The 20,180-nt window shown below is 41.7% G+C and overlaps 1 protein-coding gene across 2 annotated transcripts in view; it reads right to left on the reverse strand.

Moving 5' to 3' along the window:
- APBB1IP (amyloid beta precursor protein binding family B member 1 interacting protein) overlaps window positions 1–20,180 on the reverse strand; it is a 51,433-nt gene that overhangs the window by 24,241 nt on the left and 7,012 nt on the right. Inside the window, exons 1-4 of one of the 2 annotated variants that reach the window (XM_083467464.1) lie at window positions 15,234–15,382; window positions 5,170–5,241; window positions 2,370–2,457; window positions 1,590–1,891 (exon numbers count right to left, since the gene is read on the reverse strand). In XM_083467464.1, the coding sequence (XP_083323590.1) occupies window positions 1,590–1,891; window positions 2,370–2,457; window positions 5,170–5,241 (462 nt within the window). In that variant the 5' untranslated portion in view covers window positions 15,234–15,382. Of the gene's footprint in view, window positions 1–1,589; window positions 1,892–2,369; window positions 2,458–5,169; window positions 5,242–15,233; window positions 15,383–20,180 lie in introns of those variants that run through there. The other variant, XM_083467463.1, reaches the window with a different exon arrangement.

Consider the following 20,180-nt stretch of genomic DNA (forward strand, 5'->3'; position numbering starts at 1 on the left):
GCGGCAATTTTGCGGGCGACTGGTGGCTGGTGAGCGATTTTCGACAATCCCCCCCAGCCCCACGACTCTGGGCAAACTCCCCCCATTTCCTTAATTTGGAGTCCCCAAAAATAGGGGCCGTCTTATACATGGGGGCATGTTATAAACAGGAAAATACAGTTGTTGTTTTTTTTAATCTGTTCTGAGTCTTCCAACATTTGTTATGGCTATATGTTGCCTCCAATATCAGAGATGGTAGCTCTCTGAATAGGAGCAGGAAAGTACTATCCCACTCATGTCCTGCTGGACTCAATAGGTCTTTGGTCTGATTCAAGGATGATATGTTTTTACACCCATTCGTTGGAGTTTCTCGCCCTGCTGAAGGTACAAACTCAGTTTTCGCTTAACATTTCAATTTATACAGAAAAGTAGTCTGCCTCTTCAGCAGGAAAACTTCCATATTCTTCACCTCTCTGCTTCGTGATCTCAGGCAAAACCAGAAAGACAAAGGGGACGTAGTAGCTCTCTGGACTAAAGAACCACTATACTTCTCCACATGGGGCTGTCTCAACATGAAATACCTGATATTGTGCTTTCTGGCCAAGAGAAACTTTCGGGGTAGTTGGATTGTACTTGAGAAGGTCAGGAGAAAGTGATTTTGCTTCTAAAACAGAAGGGCTTTTCATTTTGCTATTCTAGGTTCTCTCTTTTGGTGCTACGGAAAACATCTACAGAATTGTTAAAACAGCCTTTGCTAACCTGGTGCCCTCCACCAGGTGACAACTCTCATTATAGGCTGGCTATGGCTGATGGAGGGTGGCGCTGTGGGTTAAACCACAGAGCCTAGGACTTGCTGATCAGAAGTTTGGCGGTTCGAATCCCTGCGACGGGGTGAGCTCCCGTTGTTCAGTCCCTGCTCCTGCCAACCTAGCAGTTCGAAAGCACGTCAAAGTGCAAGTAGATAAATAGGTACCGCTCCGGCGGGAAGGTAAATGGCGTTTCCATGTGCTGCTCTGGTTCACCAGAAGTGGCTTAGTCATGCTGGCCACATGACACGGAAGCTGTATGCCGGCTCCCTCGGCCAGTAAAGCGAGATGAGCGCCGCAACCCCAGAGTCGTCCGCAACTGGACCTAATGGTCAGGGGTCCCTTTACTTTATGGCTGATGGAACTTGCTGTCCAAAGTATATGGAGGACACCTGGCTGGTGAAGGGCTACATTAAAACAAGAGCCTAGCAGAGTTTTGAAATGAGATTCTGTCAGTGCTTGAAAAAGAAAAGGTTCTGACCTCCTTTGCCTGGTCCTCGGACCCAAGTTGGCACAAAGAGTCCTTGAGAAAGAGTACTTTGCAGAATGCTGCTTTTTTTCTTAAAAAAGTCTTCTCCAACCATGACCGACAGCTTTATATATATCAAACACAACCAGCTACCAACCAACCCACACCACATACAATCAATGACCACTCTATATATACAGGCATATGTAGGTGAAAGGTTGCGTGAGTCATGCTGGCTTTGCCAATTCATTGTAGGCAGCTGACTCATGCTGACTCAGTTCCTTTCGTATTAAAGAAATAGCGGCTAATTTTAAGCCGCGACAGATTCTGCTCACCTGAGTGCGTGGTTCAGGAGGCTGGGTTGGAGCAGGTGGAGGAGGAGGAGGAAAACCAAAGGCTAGTTCTGGAGGAGGTGGTGGCAATTCATCCTCATCCTGGGTAACGGCAATATTTGGGAAACTTGACTGGGCATAAGTGGCGACAGGAGCATTTGCTGGAGCCTGAGTCTTGGCAGCATGTTGGAAATGAGAGGCGTCTTTCTGTTCTTGGAATGTGGCTTTCTCCACTTCACTTATGTCTGCTACAAGATCAGACATTAAAGCATCCAAATCGGTATCTTCCAATGCGTTTAAGGATTCTGTTAAGGGGCGGGAAATACAAGATATCTCAGGCATCATTTCAGTACTGATCTTGTGCAACTTGCTCCGCTAGTGCGAGTAGATGCTGTTCCACAGATTATAATAAGGATGGCTTCTAGCCAAGGAGGTGACAGAGTCAAGTTTTTAAAAGAGCACCTGGGAATACTGTACTAGAGGAATTTACATCTGAGTATTAAAAGCCAGGCTAAGATTTGCATAGAGAAATGAAATATAATAACCTGAGTACCATAGTCAAAAGCAAATTATAGCTCTGGTAAAATTTACAGGATCGCTTTTTTGAAAGAAAGAGAAAATTTAACCTTTCATTGTTTCAAGAGTTAGACCGAAGTCATTTTACACATTCAAAATGAATGAATTGTTTCAGAAGAGAAAAGTGTCCATTTAGCTTTTTGCTAAATAGTGCTTGCCCCCTCCTCTGACAAACTGATCATAGTAATACAAAATACAAATACTCACCATTTAAATCTTTAAAACCAACTGCAAAACTAAATTCCTCATTGGCTGCTTTGCTGGGTGGAGGTGGGAGTGTTTCTACTCCCAAACTCTGATGAAGAAAGGGGGGAAATATCACTGTCACTGGCAAAAGTCATGGTAGAAAAGTTATTCAAGGTATCCTAAGACCAGAAACTTATCTTCTGGGCTGGTTATTCTCTATAGAAAGACGTTTGCTTTGTGATTGGAAGTGTAGTCTTAACATCCCTTTCTCCAGAATAACTTGCCCCACCTTTGACGTCAAACACATTTGAATGCTGCTTCATATGTCATGGGGGAAATGAGTTTTGAGTTGTTTATTTATCATGTATTCAGTGTGAACACCATAAGGGGGGCAGGAAACTTTTGACTACAAGCCATTCTCCCCCTCCCCGCTTCCACAGCTCTGTTCAACCATCCCCCCCAAATCCCCAAGTCACTAACAAAACACAAACAAGTGAAATGTCATGCATTTCACATACTATCTAGTTTGTCTTAAGGTAAAAAAATAAAAAATAGAAATGTAAGATCCATGATTGGACCTCCTGATGTTGATATATCTTTTTAAAAGCAACAGCTTAAGTTGCCAGGGCACTTGCAGGGTTTAAAAAATCCTTTCCCCTGTGCTGTTTCCCTGATTTAAACCACCTTCCACAAAAGAGCTGTTTGTTTCCCCAGCAAGATAAATAGCAGCTTAGAGGGCAGGTGGGGAGACAAAACTGGGGAAACAGTGATGGTGGCCACTATCACAAAGCAGACTCAGTGTCAATATCTACATGGAAAAGGTTATTTATTAGTTTTCAGGCTATTCTATTTTCTCATTTACACCTAATCCATTATTAAGAAGCCAGAAACTTAATACAGTGGTACCTCTGGTTACGTACTTAATTTGTTCCGGAGGTCCGTTCTTAACCTGAAACTGTTCTTAACCTGAAGCACCACTTTAGCTAATGGGGCCTCCTGCTGCTGCCACGCCACACGATTTCTGTTCTCACCCTGAAGTAAAGTTCTTAACCCGAGGTACTATTTCTGGGTTAGCGGAGTCTGTGACCTGAAGCATCTGTAACCTGAAGCGTATGTAACCCGAGGTACCACTGTAGTGAATTGGGATTACTGTTCTGATAGCCAGCACTGTGCCATTAAATCATAATGTTTGTGGGGTGCCTGGACTCCCCCTTCTAATTCTGGGGTGCTAGATATTTATTCTTGCATATTAAAATACAAGTCAGGATGAGTCATTAGCTGGGAAAATGGAAGTGGCTCAGTGCTGCCGTCCCTCCCAAAGGTCAGTTAGTTCGAAAGACAAAAGGGAAGTTTAGGATGGAGTTTTTGCAGTGATGTTGTTGTCTGGAAAAGATCAGCAAGCTGGAGAGGGGGGTCAGAGCTACATTTTGGAGCATGTTTGATTTTCTCTTTTGAATCCAGGAGTGTGCCTATGGGAGAATCAAGGCCCTTTTGGAGTGGCAATGATCTGAACCCCTCCATGGCAGGCTCAGGTTATATACCGTATATCTGTGTCCATAAACCCTATGCCATAAAGACACCACAGTCTCCCCTGTGCCTCATTTCCAAAGGAAACATGAACCTTGGGTAGGAGCCTGCAGCCCTGGAATTTTGCACTGCTGTGGAGGTTGGGGTGGTATGAACAATATTTTATTTTATTTTATTTTATTGGTTTGCAAGCTCCTTCCAGCAGAATTCCTAATCTACAGAGTAAAATACAACTGACGGAACCTATCTGAACACCATAAAAAAAATCAGAAATAAAGCTTTATGCCAAGGGACTCATATATAAAAACCGAAGTGGCAGGTTAAGTGCTTCAAGTTACACTTTCAAAATTTATGTAATTTGTGCCAGAGAGTCTTATTTTGCTACGTTGCCAGCATTCCGCTGAAGTCTAAAGGCCAACTTGACATTACAAAGGATATATGCGACCCATTTCCCAGAGGTTTCTTTTTCTAAAGGAAAAGCAGCCGCAGGACTCACCAATCAGAAGCAGAAGAGGTGGGCCAGGGAAGGAATTAAACTCCCCTACAGGAAGGAAAGTAGCTTGGCGGAGGGGCAGGAGAAGGGTTTAACAGACAAATGGCTGAAAATGAAAGACACAAGGTCCCCTGTATACGGGGTCTCCCCACCCCCCACAAGAGGGAAAGCAGAATTTAGTGAGCAAATATGTGCTCCAACGACATAGTAACCTGTTTCTGCTATAAAATCCGCCATTCCCACATAACACATGCAGGGATAGTTATACAGTTATACCTTGGAAGTCAAACAGAACCCATTCCAGAAGTCCAATTGACTTTCAAAATGTTCAAAAACCAAAGCATGGCTTCTGCTTGGCTTCAGGAAGCTCCTGCAGCCAATTATAAGCCGTGGAAGCCCTGTCGGACGTTCGGCTTGCAAAAATAGTTCACAAACTGGAACAGTCACTTCCGGGTTTGCGAAGTTCAGGAGCCAAAACGTTTGGGAACTAAGCTGTTTGACTTACAAGGTATGACTGTAGTGTCCTTTCTTTTAAAAAAATGTGGATAGGTGTGCTGCTGGTCTAGCACAACAGGCACTGTGATGTTTTGCTTCAGCTGCAAAAAGCCTCTTGCGACTGGTACTGGTTATTTCATGGGCAACGTGGGGGCAGAAGATGAGGAATCAATCTCGGTATGTTGAAATAATTATATTTAGTAAGAAAGAACAACGATGAATGGAGACAGGAAGGAGGATTCTTTATTCCTTCTTTTTTACTTTCTTTTACCAGTTCTCCAAATCAGCTAAGAAAGCATAACTTACCTGTGTCAGCAAATCCATTTCCCCCAATAAATCGCTGAACATCTGATCTATATCTTCACATGTTTCCTCCATCTGAAAAACAAAAATCAGGCAAGGGTGAGAGCAGTGAGCCTCAGTGCCTACCAAAAACGTCACAAACTTTTCTGCAACATAAAAGGGATGCCCTGGAGTTTCATTCTTTTACTACTAATTGTAGCTTTTCTCCTATTATTATTACTGAAATAAACCATTTCATTTTCAAAGCATTTTGATAAGACTAGTTGTTCTCAGATATAGCCCCCCTCTAAGGCTGGTCACTGATCACCTATACTGCTCTTGCAGTGTCATTTTCCTACTCCAAAGAAATAATATCCCACTTACTCAGCAGTCATCCTGATTTGTTCACACAAAGCTTACATCAAACCTAGATTTTATTTAGTCTTTATTGAACATTTGTTCTGATTTGTTTATAGAAAGGTTATAAATCAATGAGTGAGTGCTCATCCTAATTAGCATGTGGGGTGTTTATATGTCTTCCTTTAAATCATTCATTCATTCCACGCCTTTCAGTGTATTTCTTAGTCACTTTCCTAACAGCAAAAAAACCATTTATTTTTTAAAGTGGATTTGTTGCATGAAGGCAACAGATCACTCTAGTCCATTCTAATTGCACAAACCTAAATTTCCCAGTACGTTTGAACCCCTCCCACAAAATGCTGACAATCTGAAGGCACCCCAGCATCAGAGTTCAGTAAAGCATGTAGCCCTCTCCTTGAGATCCAACATGACTTCACTGGCCATTGAAGAAGTTTGATTCATTGGAGCCCACCACCCAAACAGTGTATGGAGAAATTTCCACAGAATATTCAATCTTTTCAATTCACCTCTGATGCTTACACAATTCTGTCAAAGAACTAAAAGTCAGCTTGCTGCCTGCTTTGTGGAGCGTACCCTTTCTAGCCAACATGCCTTGCTCAAAACAGTAACAAATGAGCAAAATTATCTCCTAGCAGGCAAGGAATACAGCAAAGGCTGCAGAATACTAAAGTACCGAAGAAAGCACACACCAGACACATGATTGTGATGGGGAAGATTGCATAAGTCATAACCTTGTTACTGTTACATGTGAGAATGACTCAATATACAGCAGGGTGGAAAATCGGTAGCAGGCAAAATCCCGCTGGAGCACGATTTCTGTTCTCATCCTGAAGCAAAGTTCTTAACCTGAAGCACGATTTCTGGGTTAGTGGAGTCTGTAACCTGAAGCGTATGTAACCTGAAGAGTATGTAACCTGAAGCGTATGTAGCCCGAGGTACCAGTGTCTGTCTGTGTGTGTGTGTGTGTGTGTGTGTGTGTGTGTGTGTGTGTATATATATAATTCTGTAGCAAAAAAGCACTCTCACTTTCTTTGTAAATAAGGTGCAGAAGTGGCCTGGTTCACACTTTACACAAGGTCAGACTGTGAACAAGCAAATGCACATTTCTGGGGACAGAATTGCAGGTGCTTTGCTCCTGACTCATTCCAGCACCTACCATGCTGCTTTGTAATCTAGCAGCCGTTACAGACTTGGCTTCCTGGTGTATCTGGCCACGCATGATACATGTGATCAAATGACAGTCAACTCTCATTATTTCACCCCCCTCCCCCATTGAAGACTTTGTAAAATGAAAAGAAAAAGAGGAAGTTAATGTCGGCATGCAAAATTCATAGAAAAATACCGTCAAACCTCAGCTCTGTTTTCAGCTCTGTTTTCAAACAATTCGGCTCCCGAACGCTGAAAACCCGGAAGTAAATGCTCCAGTTTAACATTTTTCGGAAGCCGAACATCTGATGCGACTTCCGCTGAGTGCAGGAAGCTCTTGCAACCAATCAGAAGCCATGATTCAGTTCTCCAAAGTTTTGGAAGCTGAACGGGCTTCTGGAATGAATTACGTTTGACACCCGAGGTTTGACTTTAGTTTTATCACCCATTCTTATTTATCATTAATCACACACACATTTCAGAAGTGTGGCTGAGTTGGTTTATTTAAAAAGAATTCAAAAAGTATCCAGGAAAACAAGTTCAGGCTTGAATCCCAAGTAAGTCCCTTCTGAAATCAAATGGACTTCAAAATAAACATGGATCAGGACAGGACTCAGAATAATTCCATGCTGCAAGGAAAAAACACCCCGACTTGATGAATGGTAGCTATTTATTCAACACTCTGCAATTGAGGATTCTAATTAGCTTCTCCTAGCCAACAGCTTTTTAACGCATTGCCAATTGTGAAGAAAAATTAACCAGTCTCTGATTAATAGGGAGCAGAATCACCCCGCTCTCTACTGGATAGAAACAACCTCAGCCATGAGTTTATGACTATTGCCCCTGTAACAAGAACGTTTTTGCAGCACAGCCCCCACAATGCCTCCGATTACCATAAATGAGCAGTAGGCGAAGGAACAGGCCAATGATCTGCGCTGATACGGTAATTGCTAGGGAGAGCAAGAGCCACCAAGGCCCCGCTAGGCATAGCTGACTAATGTGCAGTTCAAGCTGTTTAATATTTATGAGATAAATATGAGGTTATCAGTTGGGCAGCTCCGTTCTAAGAGGCCGCTTAAATTTAGAAGCATAACTGAAGTTTTGCACCACTGCGGCTAAAACGGCATCCTCCTCTTGCCAGCTAGGCTGCCCGTTGCCTGTCAGAATCAGTCACGTTTCACCGAAATCCCCCAAATTACCAGGAATATGATGCACTGCACGGTGTCTCAAAAATTGGCACAGAAACATTCAGCAAGCCTTTGGGACCGCCCCCCGTCTCTGTTTCTGTCTCTACTGGGTAGGTGTTCACAGGCTAATAAATTCCTGTTAGTACCAGAAATTGGGTCAAGTACTATAGCCACGCAAGAGAATGCACAGACTCTAAGCACTGCTGCTTGATTCCTATAAGCCAATAAAATGGCCCAATGCAGTAACTTGTGGAAACATGCTATAATCATATTCTTTAATGCACATATTAGGCTTGGCCTTGGTTTCTTTAATAGAATTTTCCCATTCTCCAAATCCACACTAGAGGAGACAGTCCTACCTCTGAACTACTACATCCCACACTTTTGTCTCTGCCTGGAAAGGTGTTTACAAAAAAAAAGACATACAGTGGTACCTTGGTTCTCAAACTTAATCCGTTCTGGAAGTCTGTTCCAAAACCAAAGCGTTCCAAAACCAAGGCATGCTTTCCCATAGAAAGTGATGCAAAATGGATTAATCTGTTCCATACTTTTTAAATCCCCTAAAACAACAATTTAACACGACTTATATTATCTAACAAGACCACTGATCCATAAAATGAAATCAATAAATAATGTGCAGTCACACAATCAATCAATCAGTAGCTGAACTGGGTTCCACACAGTCACCAAAAACAGATCTCAAAATCAATAGCAAAAACAGACAGACCTCAGCACAGAAGTGTGGTACTCAAAATGGAAGAGTGGCACTCAAATCAGAAGCATAACACTCAAAACGGAGCACGTTTGACTTCCAAGAAGAGTTTGCAAAACAGAACACTGGGTTTGTAGTGTTTGGGTTTCATGTTGTTTGAGTACCAAGGCGTTTGAGAACCAAGGTATACCACTGCAGATGCAGTCATACATGCTAAGGTACTAATGGTAGCAAAGTGCTGAGGAACTGATAGAACTGATAGAACTAACATTCTTCTTCTTCTTCTCCAAATGACCACAGCACTCCACAGCATGGCACACATACAGAATTTGCTTCTTGTACATATAGATCACCAATATTTTTTAAAATTCCTCCAGAATTTGGAGCATGGTGCTTGGCTCAATCTCATGCGATAGGACAGGAACCAACCGTGTTCCAAACCAGCCTTTGCCAACTTGGAAGGCTGGAATCCAGGTTGATGAAGGCTGTTTTAAACTGAAATGAGTTTTAAACAATGCGGGAGCATTTCCAGATAATCACACCATAGCATACTTAACCTAAAGGTTTGTTAAATCACTATGAATAATTAGTAGGATTACTGAAGTACAGAAAGTGCAGTACTATACATCTGAAAGCTAGCGTGAAAAATGCGTCTCCACTTTCTAACACCACTTCCAAGGTATTCATTGTTAAATTTATGCCAGGATATACTTTATGGCACTCGTGGGTGTGATTTAGTGAGACAAAAACAATTGATTTTATGATTTAGTGAGACAAAAAAAATGGTTTCATTTCATAAACATTCATCGCATTGATTCTTATCAAATAAACACCACTTATCACATAAGATAAATACAAAACAGATGGACCATCAGCAGCTGTAATTTCTGGCACACCAAAACTGATTAGCATGACATCAAATAAAAGCATGCCCTTCAGGCAGGTTGGTTTTATAGATATTTGGGGATTGTTATTTATATTAAATGGCAACATGAGCTTCGAAGTATATTTGTAATAGGGGAATTTGATAACGTGGCATGTTGCCCGCTTTCCTAGATCTTGTTTATTAATAACATGTAACAATGCCTTGAATTTGATATTGTTTTTACAAGACTAACGTTGTGGATGATGCCCCTGTTCCACTGAAGGAATTAGATAAATCTGCCGAACTGGAGCTGTGAAGCAGCAGCAGGTCGGGGCAGGGAACGAACATGGTACAGTACAGTTTCCTTTTTAATCTGCTTGATGGGAGACAAGATGCAAGAAAGCAAAGGTTCATCTAGGCAACAGCTCCCAGTCCTTCTGATCTGGCACCACGGCACACAGCAAAGAGTGTGGGAACAGAAAAGTACCTTGTCCCCAGAGAAGCCATGCTATTAGTATGGAGAGAGCCAAACAGCTAGTCCTGCTGCAGTCTTTATTAACAATGGTGATCATCAGCAACCATTATGGACTGAAGCATCCTGAATATTTACCCTGTGGGAGATCAGTAAGTGCTGAAGCCACTCTTGATCCTCAACATGAGGTCTCCCTGGATGAGCCCTTAGTAGTATTACTGAAGTACTCTTGTCTGCCATTACAATGGCTACATTAGCATGAATGCAAGTCTGTTTCTCAACAGCGAGCCACCCAATTTGTGCGATGCCATGGTCTATTACACACCCAATCTGCATTGTAGATGGGTGCAGTGGTGGTGGGGGGCTGTTTTTGTCTCATGTTGAGGTGCTGTTGACAATGAATAGGCATATGCCACATTTTCCTTCATTCGAGCTGGTTGCATTCTATTTCGAAATCTTTCACCCTCCAGCAGTGTTGATTCTACCACAGTACAGTTGGGGAAATGTGTGCCCATCCAGGCATTGTTGAATAGCTCCCACCATCCCTCATCGTTGGCCATGCTCACTAGGACTGATGGATGGAAGTTGCTGTTAGCTGGGAGGCTAGTCACTGCTGAATAGTAAGAACAGACTTGCTCTGTCCAGGTTCCAAATTCTGTTCAAAGAACTGGAAGTGGGAGTCATTTCAAGAAAAGGGGTGCAGAATTTCACACATACAGGAAGGAGGGTTTTTCTTCTTTCTGAAAATTACTGCCAGGAAGAATTATGGATTGTTGACAGAGCTAGAAAAATATTTCAAAATCTGAGGTGAGGTAATACCCAATGAGCAGCACTGGGAGTGGCAATTTCAAGAGTGATAGTTGAAACCTGACCACAGAACCACAATGTGTTCTATTAAAAACAAAAACCCATCTATTTATTTAACAGAATTTGTAGACTGTTTAATTCTAAAATGGAACATCTTTAAAGCAGTTTACATAAAATAGTGTGAATAGTTACGAAATTACAGATAAAATCAACAAATCAACACACACACACACACATATATAGACACACACAAACTTATAAAAAAAACATTAGTAATGCCACTAATATTAAAGTAATTTGAAAACAAATATGCATAAAATTGCATGTCTGGGTAGACTTGACAAAAGTGGTCAAGCAGGCACATCAGAGTCAAAGGTGAATCCAAGTAAACTGGGTCTCAAACTGTTGAGGTTTTTATATACCAATAACAACACTTTGAACCTGGACCCGTAACTGGTCAGCACCCAGTTCAGATCTCTGAGCAGAGGTGGAATATGTTGACAGAATCTGACTCTTGTCAGCAATTGTGCTGCAGCATTCTGCACTAGCTACAGTTTTCCGGCTCAAGCGCAAGGGAAGCCCCACATAGTATGCAATGCAGTACTGTAATCCATTCTTGAAGTTACCAATGCCTGATATAATGCAATCAAGCTATATCAGACCAGTAACAGTCGCAACTGCTGCTACAGCTGAAGCCGACACATTATTTCAGTAATGCGCCACAGTAAAGAAGTGTCTTTAAAAAAAGGAAGTGGTTCTCTACTAAGTATCTCAAGTTTCTGACTGTTAATGAGTAAACAGGCTTAAATCTTTGAACAATTCGTAACAGGAAAAACTAAAGGTCATTTTAAATTTTGACAGAAAGCCTGAAAAAACAGAGGAGGGGATACTTTTTCAAAATGAATAGAGGTGGTGTAGGAACAGTGCATATCAGACTGCTTTTATTTAAACAAAAGGGTATGAAAAAAGTAGTATTAATAATACAGCCACATCAAGGAAGATGCTTCTAATAGATGCAGAAAAGACGACTCTTTTCCACATTAACTTTTATCCCATAAGGGTGGGGAATACCTGGCCTGCTAGCCTAAATAAGTCCAGCATGGGTCCTATTTAGCCCGTGAGGCCATTTCCCCGCCTGCCCCACACCCTGATGTCATATGTGATATTAGGATTGGGGCAGCTAGGGACATGGCCTGTCAGTACAGAGGTGTCAACCTTGAAGTGTGCTCCAAATTGTGCAGTGGCAAGGGAAGCTTCCTGTCCTGCTAATCAGCTGACTGGCACAGAGCTGGGATTGGCTGAACAACTGGGGAACAGGAAGGACAATACAGCTGGCCCCTGCCCAAAGTGGGGATATGGCAAACTCCAATAGGCTAAACCTCCTATCACTTCAAGCCTTGTGGGGAACTTGGTCACACAGTGGATCCCTGCAGGAAGCAGGCTTGGAGTCACTTGCTATCAGCTGATAGGTGGCAATGTCAAGCCTTACTTGGCTAGGCTGTCCCTATGCACCACAGCTTGCAATGGTTCAAAGGAAAAACTGGTCCTCTGGTGCCATAGTAATATCAGGTGATTGACAGGCGATGGGGCACCACCCACCTGCGATGTGGCACACTGGGATTGGGGGAAACCAGGAGTCTAGCAATTCTTAAGAATAGGCAGATTCCTTCTTTTTCTTCTTCTTTGGCGATCACTCATAGCTGAGTAAGACTGTCTTCCATAAACACAGTTTTAACAATGAGTCCTTAAGTGACTGTGGAGGCCAATTCTGGAGCCACACGTCCTTCCACAGTGGGGACATTGGTTTCTGGGTAGGAGTTGATCTTGGTGTGGATTTGCCAAGTGTGCCTTCCTCTTAGCACGTTTCTCCCTTGTGTCCTGAGTTCGAGTGTCTTCAAAGCCCACGACACCTTTAGTAAAGGCTGTTCTCCAACTGGAGCGCTCGCAGGCCACTGTTTCCCAGTTGTCAGTGTTTATACTACATTTTTAAAGATTTGCCTTGAGACAGTCTTTAAACCTCTTTTGTTGACCACCAGCATTACGCTTTCCATTTTTAATTTCGGAATAGAGTAGGTGCTTTGGAAGACGATCATCAGACATCCGCACAACATGACCAGTCCAACAAAGTTGATGTTGAAGAATCATTGCTTCAACAATGGTGACCTTTGCTTCTTCCAGTACACTGATATTAGTTCGCCTGTCTTCCCAAGTGATGTGTAAAATTTTTCAGACACCCCGTTGATGGAATCTTTCAAGGAGTTGGAGATGGCGGTTATAAGTGGTCCATGTTTCACAAGCATATAGTAAGGTTGGTACTACCATAGCTTTGTAAACAAGCATTTTGGTTTCCCTGCGAATGTCCCAGTCCTCAAACACTGCACTTCAATCGGGAGAAAGCCGCACTCGCAGAGCTCTTCACCTTTAATAGGCAGATTCACAGCGCAGGTGAATGTTTATCGATACACAGTTTTATACTACAAATACAATTAATTGACACGGCCAAAGTTATGACCTATAGTTGTGAAGTGTTAAGGAGCAGGGAAAAAAGGGCTGCTCCCCTCACCTTCCACCCTACATGGACTTTGTCTCCATGTAAAAGCGGCGGGGGGGGGGGGGATCCAAAAGGAAACTTTGTACAACATTGCATTTGAAATGTGTTGCAAGAATTTATTTGAACACCAAAGCACATGGATGAAGCTGCTGCTCATGCAGTAACTGCCTGAACCTCATATTTCTCCCTACACACATTTAATTTATTATAGCAAGCAACATAAAAGAAAACCTTAGCCGACTTAAGATGAACAGACCAACATAAAGTGTAAGATATCCAGTTATCCAGCTTAGTAATGCTGCAAACTTATAAGCGCTTACAAAGGACTAAGTCCCACTGAACACAATGGGACTTACTTCTAAGTAAACATGCAGAGGATTGTGCTGTAAAGCAACTAATTTTAAAAGGGAGGCAGGGGGCTTAATTTAACTCCATGATTTAACTGCCAAGATTTACCAAATAGATTCATCCAATTTATTTTTTAAAAATCATAAAAGTTTTTGCATAGAATGAAATGGAAAGTGATGTCACTGGCTTAACAAAAAACAAATTATTAAAATGCCTACTGTTCAACAAGCAAAGCAAAGACTATCTGAATGGCCTTGCAGTAAATAACCCTTGGCTATATTCCCCACACATTAATAAGAATACAAACTATGAAACTTTTTAATGGGTACACAATTATTGATAATGCTCCCTAACAGATATACAGGAAGCCTCATTATCGAATATTGATTTTTCTTCCTTAACTGTTATTTAAGCACCAATAAATTAGCAAAACTATTCAATTCATTTGCAAATATCACCTGTGCCGAGGGGCTAACTACATGTCATGTGTTTTGCAGCTCCAAAGCCTTTTTTTTTTTTAAGGAAAGCAGCTGGCAAACTGAAAAGGAGAAAAAGGGAACAGAAAAAGGGTTAACAACCACTCCCCCTTAGTGCTTATCCACTCAAAATTACTGGCACCAAAGCTGTTTTCTTTTCAGATTACTCTATTATACCAGTTTACACATAACATGTAGTTAGCTCCTGATATTGCAGCTGCAGCTGCTTTGCCCCAGCAGGAACAGCACCGCAAAATTATTAATTAGCTTTACATGGGATTAACTGAGCAAAAAACCCCCTAAATCTTGTGATTCAGGAGGCCTGCACGTGACTGATAAGAGAGGCATGGGAGAGAATATTCAGCAGTTTCTGCCGTGAAATTTTGCCATATTCAACTATCTTAAAAGAACAGTTGTCTATAGTCTGGAGGGTATTCTAATTCAGAGCAGCGCAGCATACAATTGCAGCAGAAAGCACCTCTGCAGTCAGTGCTGTAAAACAACAGGTTTGCCCCAACATCTGTTTTAACGTTTCTGTGTGCTTCCTGTTCGATAGGGGTGGGGGAAGGACTGAAGGAACACCTTCAGTTAAGTTTAATTAGCAATAATTATATTTAAAACAAACCATACCTGTATAAATAAAGTAATTGAAAGAACAGTTCAGGCAGGAAACAATCACTCAGGAAGACAATGAATAGCTGTTTTTTAAAAAAAAACAGAAATCATGTAAGGCAGAAATAGCCTCCCAAACATTGTGGACTACAATTCCCATCATCCCTGACCATTGCCAGGTTGACTGGGGCTGATGGTAGTTGGAGTCCTAGTTGGAGTCCACAACATTTGGAAGGCAACTTATTTGCTGTTCCTTTATCCCTGCTCTCGCCCTCCATGTGTTCATAGGCTGCTGTAGTAACTTTCTTGCCATCTAAATGGTGTGCAAGTAAATGCCTACCCACTGTTTCCCTTATAGCTAATAACCTAGTAGTAGTAGTAGTAGTAGTAGTAGTAGTAGTAGTAGTATTTAAATCTATATACTGCCCTTCATCCTAAGCTCACAGGGTAGTTTACAGTATAAAGTTGTTTTAAAATACACTGCTTACGCACTCCCCCCACAATTTTAACCTATGGCAAATTTCAGTTTACCTCTTATCTGTGTAATCTAATCAAAGTGGAAGCAGATTAAGGGGTTGCCCCTTTAGGATTGCAGAGCTATGTGTTCAAAGCAATGTCCTTCCATCTGCCACTTCCCAGAGTTTGCTTCTAGCCCAAGGACTAAAGAAGGCAAACAAAAAACAAAAAAAAGTTTCTCCTTCTAAGATGTTTATCCTCTCCCTTTGAAGTAAAAGTTCACATTGTTGTTGTTTAACCATTAAAAAGTTATGCCTCTCTCTTTGATTGGTAGACAGGATCCTCCCACACCCCTCCTGTGGCTCACTGGATCAACGGTTAGTTAACTGCTCTCATCAGTTCTCCCTGCAGGGAGCCTCAAATCCTCACCGGTGCACTAAACAGTGCACAGTCTTATCTTGAAATGCAGCCTTTATTCCCTGAGATCTGACAGAAGGAAGGGGAGGGAGGGCAAAGCCAGCTTGGGGGGGGGGGTCCTTTTATGTAACTGTCCTTGCGTGAAAGTATAAAGCACACATCCTCAGCATGACGAACTGCGAACTGCGTAGGGTTTTGCAGTCAGGAGGACTCACAATGACCGGTGATTACCGTATTTTTTGCACCATAACACTCACTTTTTTCCTCCTAAAAAGTAAGGGGAAATGTCTGTGCATGTTATGGAGGGAATGCCTACGGGTGGCATGCCTACAGATTTTCCTCCTCTAAAAACTACATGCGTGTTATGGTCGAGTGCGTGTTATAGAGCGAAAAATACGGTACCTTCATTAAAGCCACTTGTATCCATTCTACAGGAACACAAAATAAGTCAACTTTAGGCCCGTTTTACACAGTTGTTTTCTTTTTGGTTGTGCATGTGCCTAAAATTGCATCATACTGTGCAAACCAGAAGAACTTTGGCACTCCTTGTGCAGCACATCATTACTAATGGCTTTTAATTTATTTTGTATGTCTGTCGTTTTATTTTGTTGCTAAGTTGCTTTGAGACTTTTTTGTAATGAAGTGAATGACAAATGCAAATCACCATCACCAGTTGACCCACAACATCTCCCTTTGTGACTTATATTTAGGCAACACTCCCCAGCCTCAAAGTGTCCAAGGCACTTTTTAGAGCTGTGACAATCATGGAAATCTTGCTGGGGCGTCTGCTTTACAGGTCCCAGGGTCATCCCAAAGCATTTCCCATTAAAAAAGACTGGGTAGAAGGGGATAGCAAAGACCGTTGTCTAGTATCCTAGAAAGCTACACAATGCCAGGCGAGACAGACCAATAGAGTGACCCGGTATGAGGCAACTTCCTATGTGAAAGTTCACATCACATGTTTTTACTTGTGATGAGACACCCATGGACTGGTGAAAAAATAAAACAAAATTGCTGAATATAACCAAATGCACCACCCCTTATAAAACATGTCACAGAGAGATCTCTAGGACAGAAGATTCTCTCCACCTTAGTATACATGTTAACATATACTATATTATTGTTGGACATTCTACTTGAGAGATTCTTCAGAGGTAAGTCTGCTTTCAAGTGTAACCAACTTGTTCTCTTGCTTGGTCATGGGGCTACAGAAATAATGTCAAGCAATGTACAGTCCTTAGCAACCATTTTGGAACAGCTATTGCTAATGTATTCAGAACACGGAAAAATCTGGTTGCTTGGCTGATCATATGATGACTCTAAAAAATTGCAATGCTTTTCCATAGCATGACCTGTCAGTAGACCTCAGTGGTGATTTGTCTAAACTAGCATGACAGATTGAACTGGGGAGATTCTTATATTTCTGAGAAATTTCCTTGAAGAGAAAACTGAAGTTAGAAAAAAAAAGTTTAATTGATTAAGCGATATGAGACTCCTCAAAAATGTCCATCGGTTGCCACTGGGAGAACAGGAATAAGGTTCTATGTTTAGTTCACAGAAATTAGAAAATATTTTACCTGACACTAGGGAGGCAAGAACCGATTCAACCTCAGTCAAAATTCTATCACTGGGTTGCGGGGGGGGGGGGGGGGAAGCAAGGCGGTGGCAGGAAAAGTATGCAAACTAGAAATGGTAAGAAAATTTTAAAAAATCCAATCTGTTAAAGTCACTCTCAAATGACTATTCCCCATCCTATGCTGTGATCCACATGAACCTGCCATTTCACATTGTTGTACAAAAGATCAAAAATCCAAATATCTGAAAATGTTGGTACATATTCTGTAGGAAGTCATCCAGTACAGATTATAAGAACTGCACTGTTTTCCAATATGCATACATGTAGTTCCGGTTAACTTGTAAGGACATATGTTTCATGAGTGGAATTTAGTTCTTTAACTTCCCTGCCTCATCAAAACATTCGGGGAATGCAATCACCTGCCTTTAAACCCTAGAGTCTCATGTTACATAAGAAAAGCCTGCCTGGATCAGAACAAATGCCTATTTAGTCTAGCATAAGATTTCTTGCCGTTTCTAAACAGATGCCTAGGGGAAGCCCGCAAGCAGGACATGAAGGCAATAACAGCCATCTCTAGCTATTGTTTCCCATTAGTTAGCAAGCCGCCTCTGACCTTGGACAGCTACAGAGGCAGATTTAGGGCAGTGCAACCAGTTTCCCCCCATACAGGGCGCCAAGCCAAGGTGGGACCTTGCTGCCTCATTCCCAAAGCCTAGTAACCACTTGCAATGGGAAGGAGGAGTGAGGGTTCTGACAGGGTCCTATATAGCCCGCCCTCCTCCTACCCAAAGCCTAGTCAGCCCCTTCCCAGGAGGTGGGAGGGCTCTAGGACCTTGCCCGAGCCTTCACGCCTCCTTCCTTAAAGTCTGGCACCGCGCTTACCCGGCTTTGGGAAGGCAGTTGTTGGCTGGGAGGGGGCATCAAATTTGGGCCTTGCACAAGATACCCTATTACCAAGGTCCGCCCCTGACAGCTATTATGGTTAGTACTCGCTGATAGCCTTATCCTCCATGAATTTATTTAATCCTTCTTTAAAGCCATCTCCTGAAAGAAAACACACACAGCAAAGATCCCCTTGAGCAACTTCTCTTTAGGGTGCACTAATGTAGTAAAAATCAGTAAGTGCAGCTATTGCTGCAATTAATTATGAATTTATTACCTGCCCTCCCTACATTCCCAGCGCAGGTTAAAACACAACGTTAAAAACAGTTCTTTAAAACCTAAAACTTATACTCACAAAAATGGGGTGGGTCCTAGAAATATAAATGAGGGCCAGTTTAAAGATTGCACTTCTATGCCAAGGAAAAGTCATCTGTTAATTTCTGCACTTATTAAAGGTACAGAGGCTATGTCTATAGAATCTTCTTTTCCTCTTCTTTGGCGATCACTCATAGCCGAGTAAGATTGTCTTCCATAAACACGGTTTTAACAATGAGTCCGTAAGTGACTGTGGAGGCCAATTCTGGATCCACACGTCCTTCCACAGTGGGGACATTGGTTTCCGGGCGGGAATTGATCACGGTGTGGATTTGCCAAGCGTGCCTTCCTCCTAGCACATTTCTCCCTTGTGTCCTGAGTTTGAGTGTCTTCAAAGCCCATAACACATTTGGCAAAGGCTGTTCTCCAACTGGAGCGCTCAACAGGCCAGAGGACCAGTTTAAAGATTACACTTCCATGCCAAGGAAAAGTCATCTGTTGATTTCTGCACTTATTAAAGGTCTATAGAATATGGGCAAGCCAAGGTGGCGCAATTCGTTTTTAGTTGTATTTTCATATTGTGGTTGTATTTTCAGATTCGTGGTCATGTGCACTGTGAAATGGGATTTTACATTGAAGGAGACACATCAATGGTGCATATGACACACATACACAGGCTCTTCCATTGAATTATGGCCTTCTCCTAAGGATTGTAAGGTTATATTGTGTATTGCATACACAAATAATGTATATTGAAGCACCACACAATGCTATGATTTTTTATCTGAAGAGCCTTTCACTGACCTACGAAAACAATTGTGATAAAAATTTGTTGAAAGTGTCTGTTTGCTAAACAAATCATTGGACAATGGCCAGGATCAGGTGTTCTTGTGATTTAAGGAATGTAAGGGGTCAAATAGCTAAGCCAGCATACCAACCCCAAACCCAGTCTTTACTAGGCAATAAATACAAATTAAAAGCACATACCCCCCCAAAAGGTAACAGGAACAGGACAGTATTAAATTTTACTGCTCTGCCAAGAGAAAATGAAAGCAAGTGGATTTGTCAATTACATTGCAAATGCTGATTACAGAATATGAAAGGCCTGCTTGAATCGAATAATGAATGTAATAGAATAAAAACCTAAAAAGAAGCAATTCACACTAGAATATGGACATTACTGATATTATTCATAAGTAATGAAATTATTTCCCCCTAAATAATCATTCCTTATGATAAGAAGCTCCTTCTGCAAATTGATGCAACAAAGTATTTTTGCTTAATGCTGTCATAGGTTGAGAGTGAAGTCAATGCTAAAGTCATAACATTTTGAAATGTGGCCCATTTTATCTTTATTAATGGAAATTAACCTGCCACAGTATATGCTTAGCAGCAGAGGAAAGACAATCCAATTTACAACATACCATAGTTACAAGCTTTTTTTTAACTCAATAACTGTTCTGTGTATTAATGATTACATTTCTTAGCTGTACTAGAATATGGCCTTGTCTGTATCCGATGCAATATTCAGAAAATCAAGGTCAAACAAGTTGTCTCCTTTTGTTTTCTACATGTTTATATTTTTCTATATAGTTATTGCACCATTTCCATATCTTTTCAAGTTTGCTGTTCTGTCAGAAACACACACACAAACCGGAAATACATTCTGCCAAGCAAGACTCTTCCTTCCCCTAACGATAACCCACCTTTTAAATGTTTGTTGAGTTTTGCATGCAACTGAAATATCAAAAACCACTGGTGCATATCAAGATTTACATGTGAAAACGGAGCTTTTCACCTTACGGGAAAGGGTGTTGTTTTTAATTTTATTT

The sequence above is a fragment of the Podarcis liolepis genome, assembly GCF_965112155.1.
Source record: "Podarcis liolepis genome assembly, chromosome: 12".
NCBI classification, from domain to species: Eukaryota; Metazoa; Chordata; class Lepidosauria; order Squamata; family Lacertidae; genus Podarcis; species Podarcis liolepis.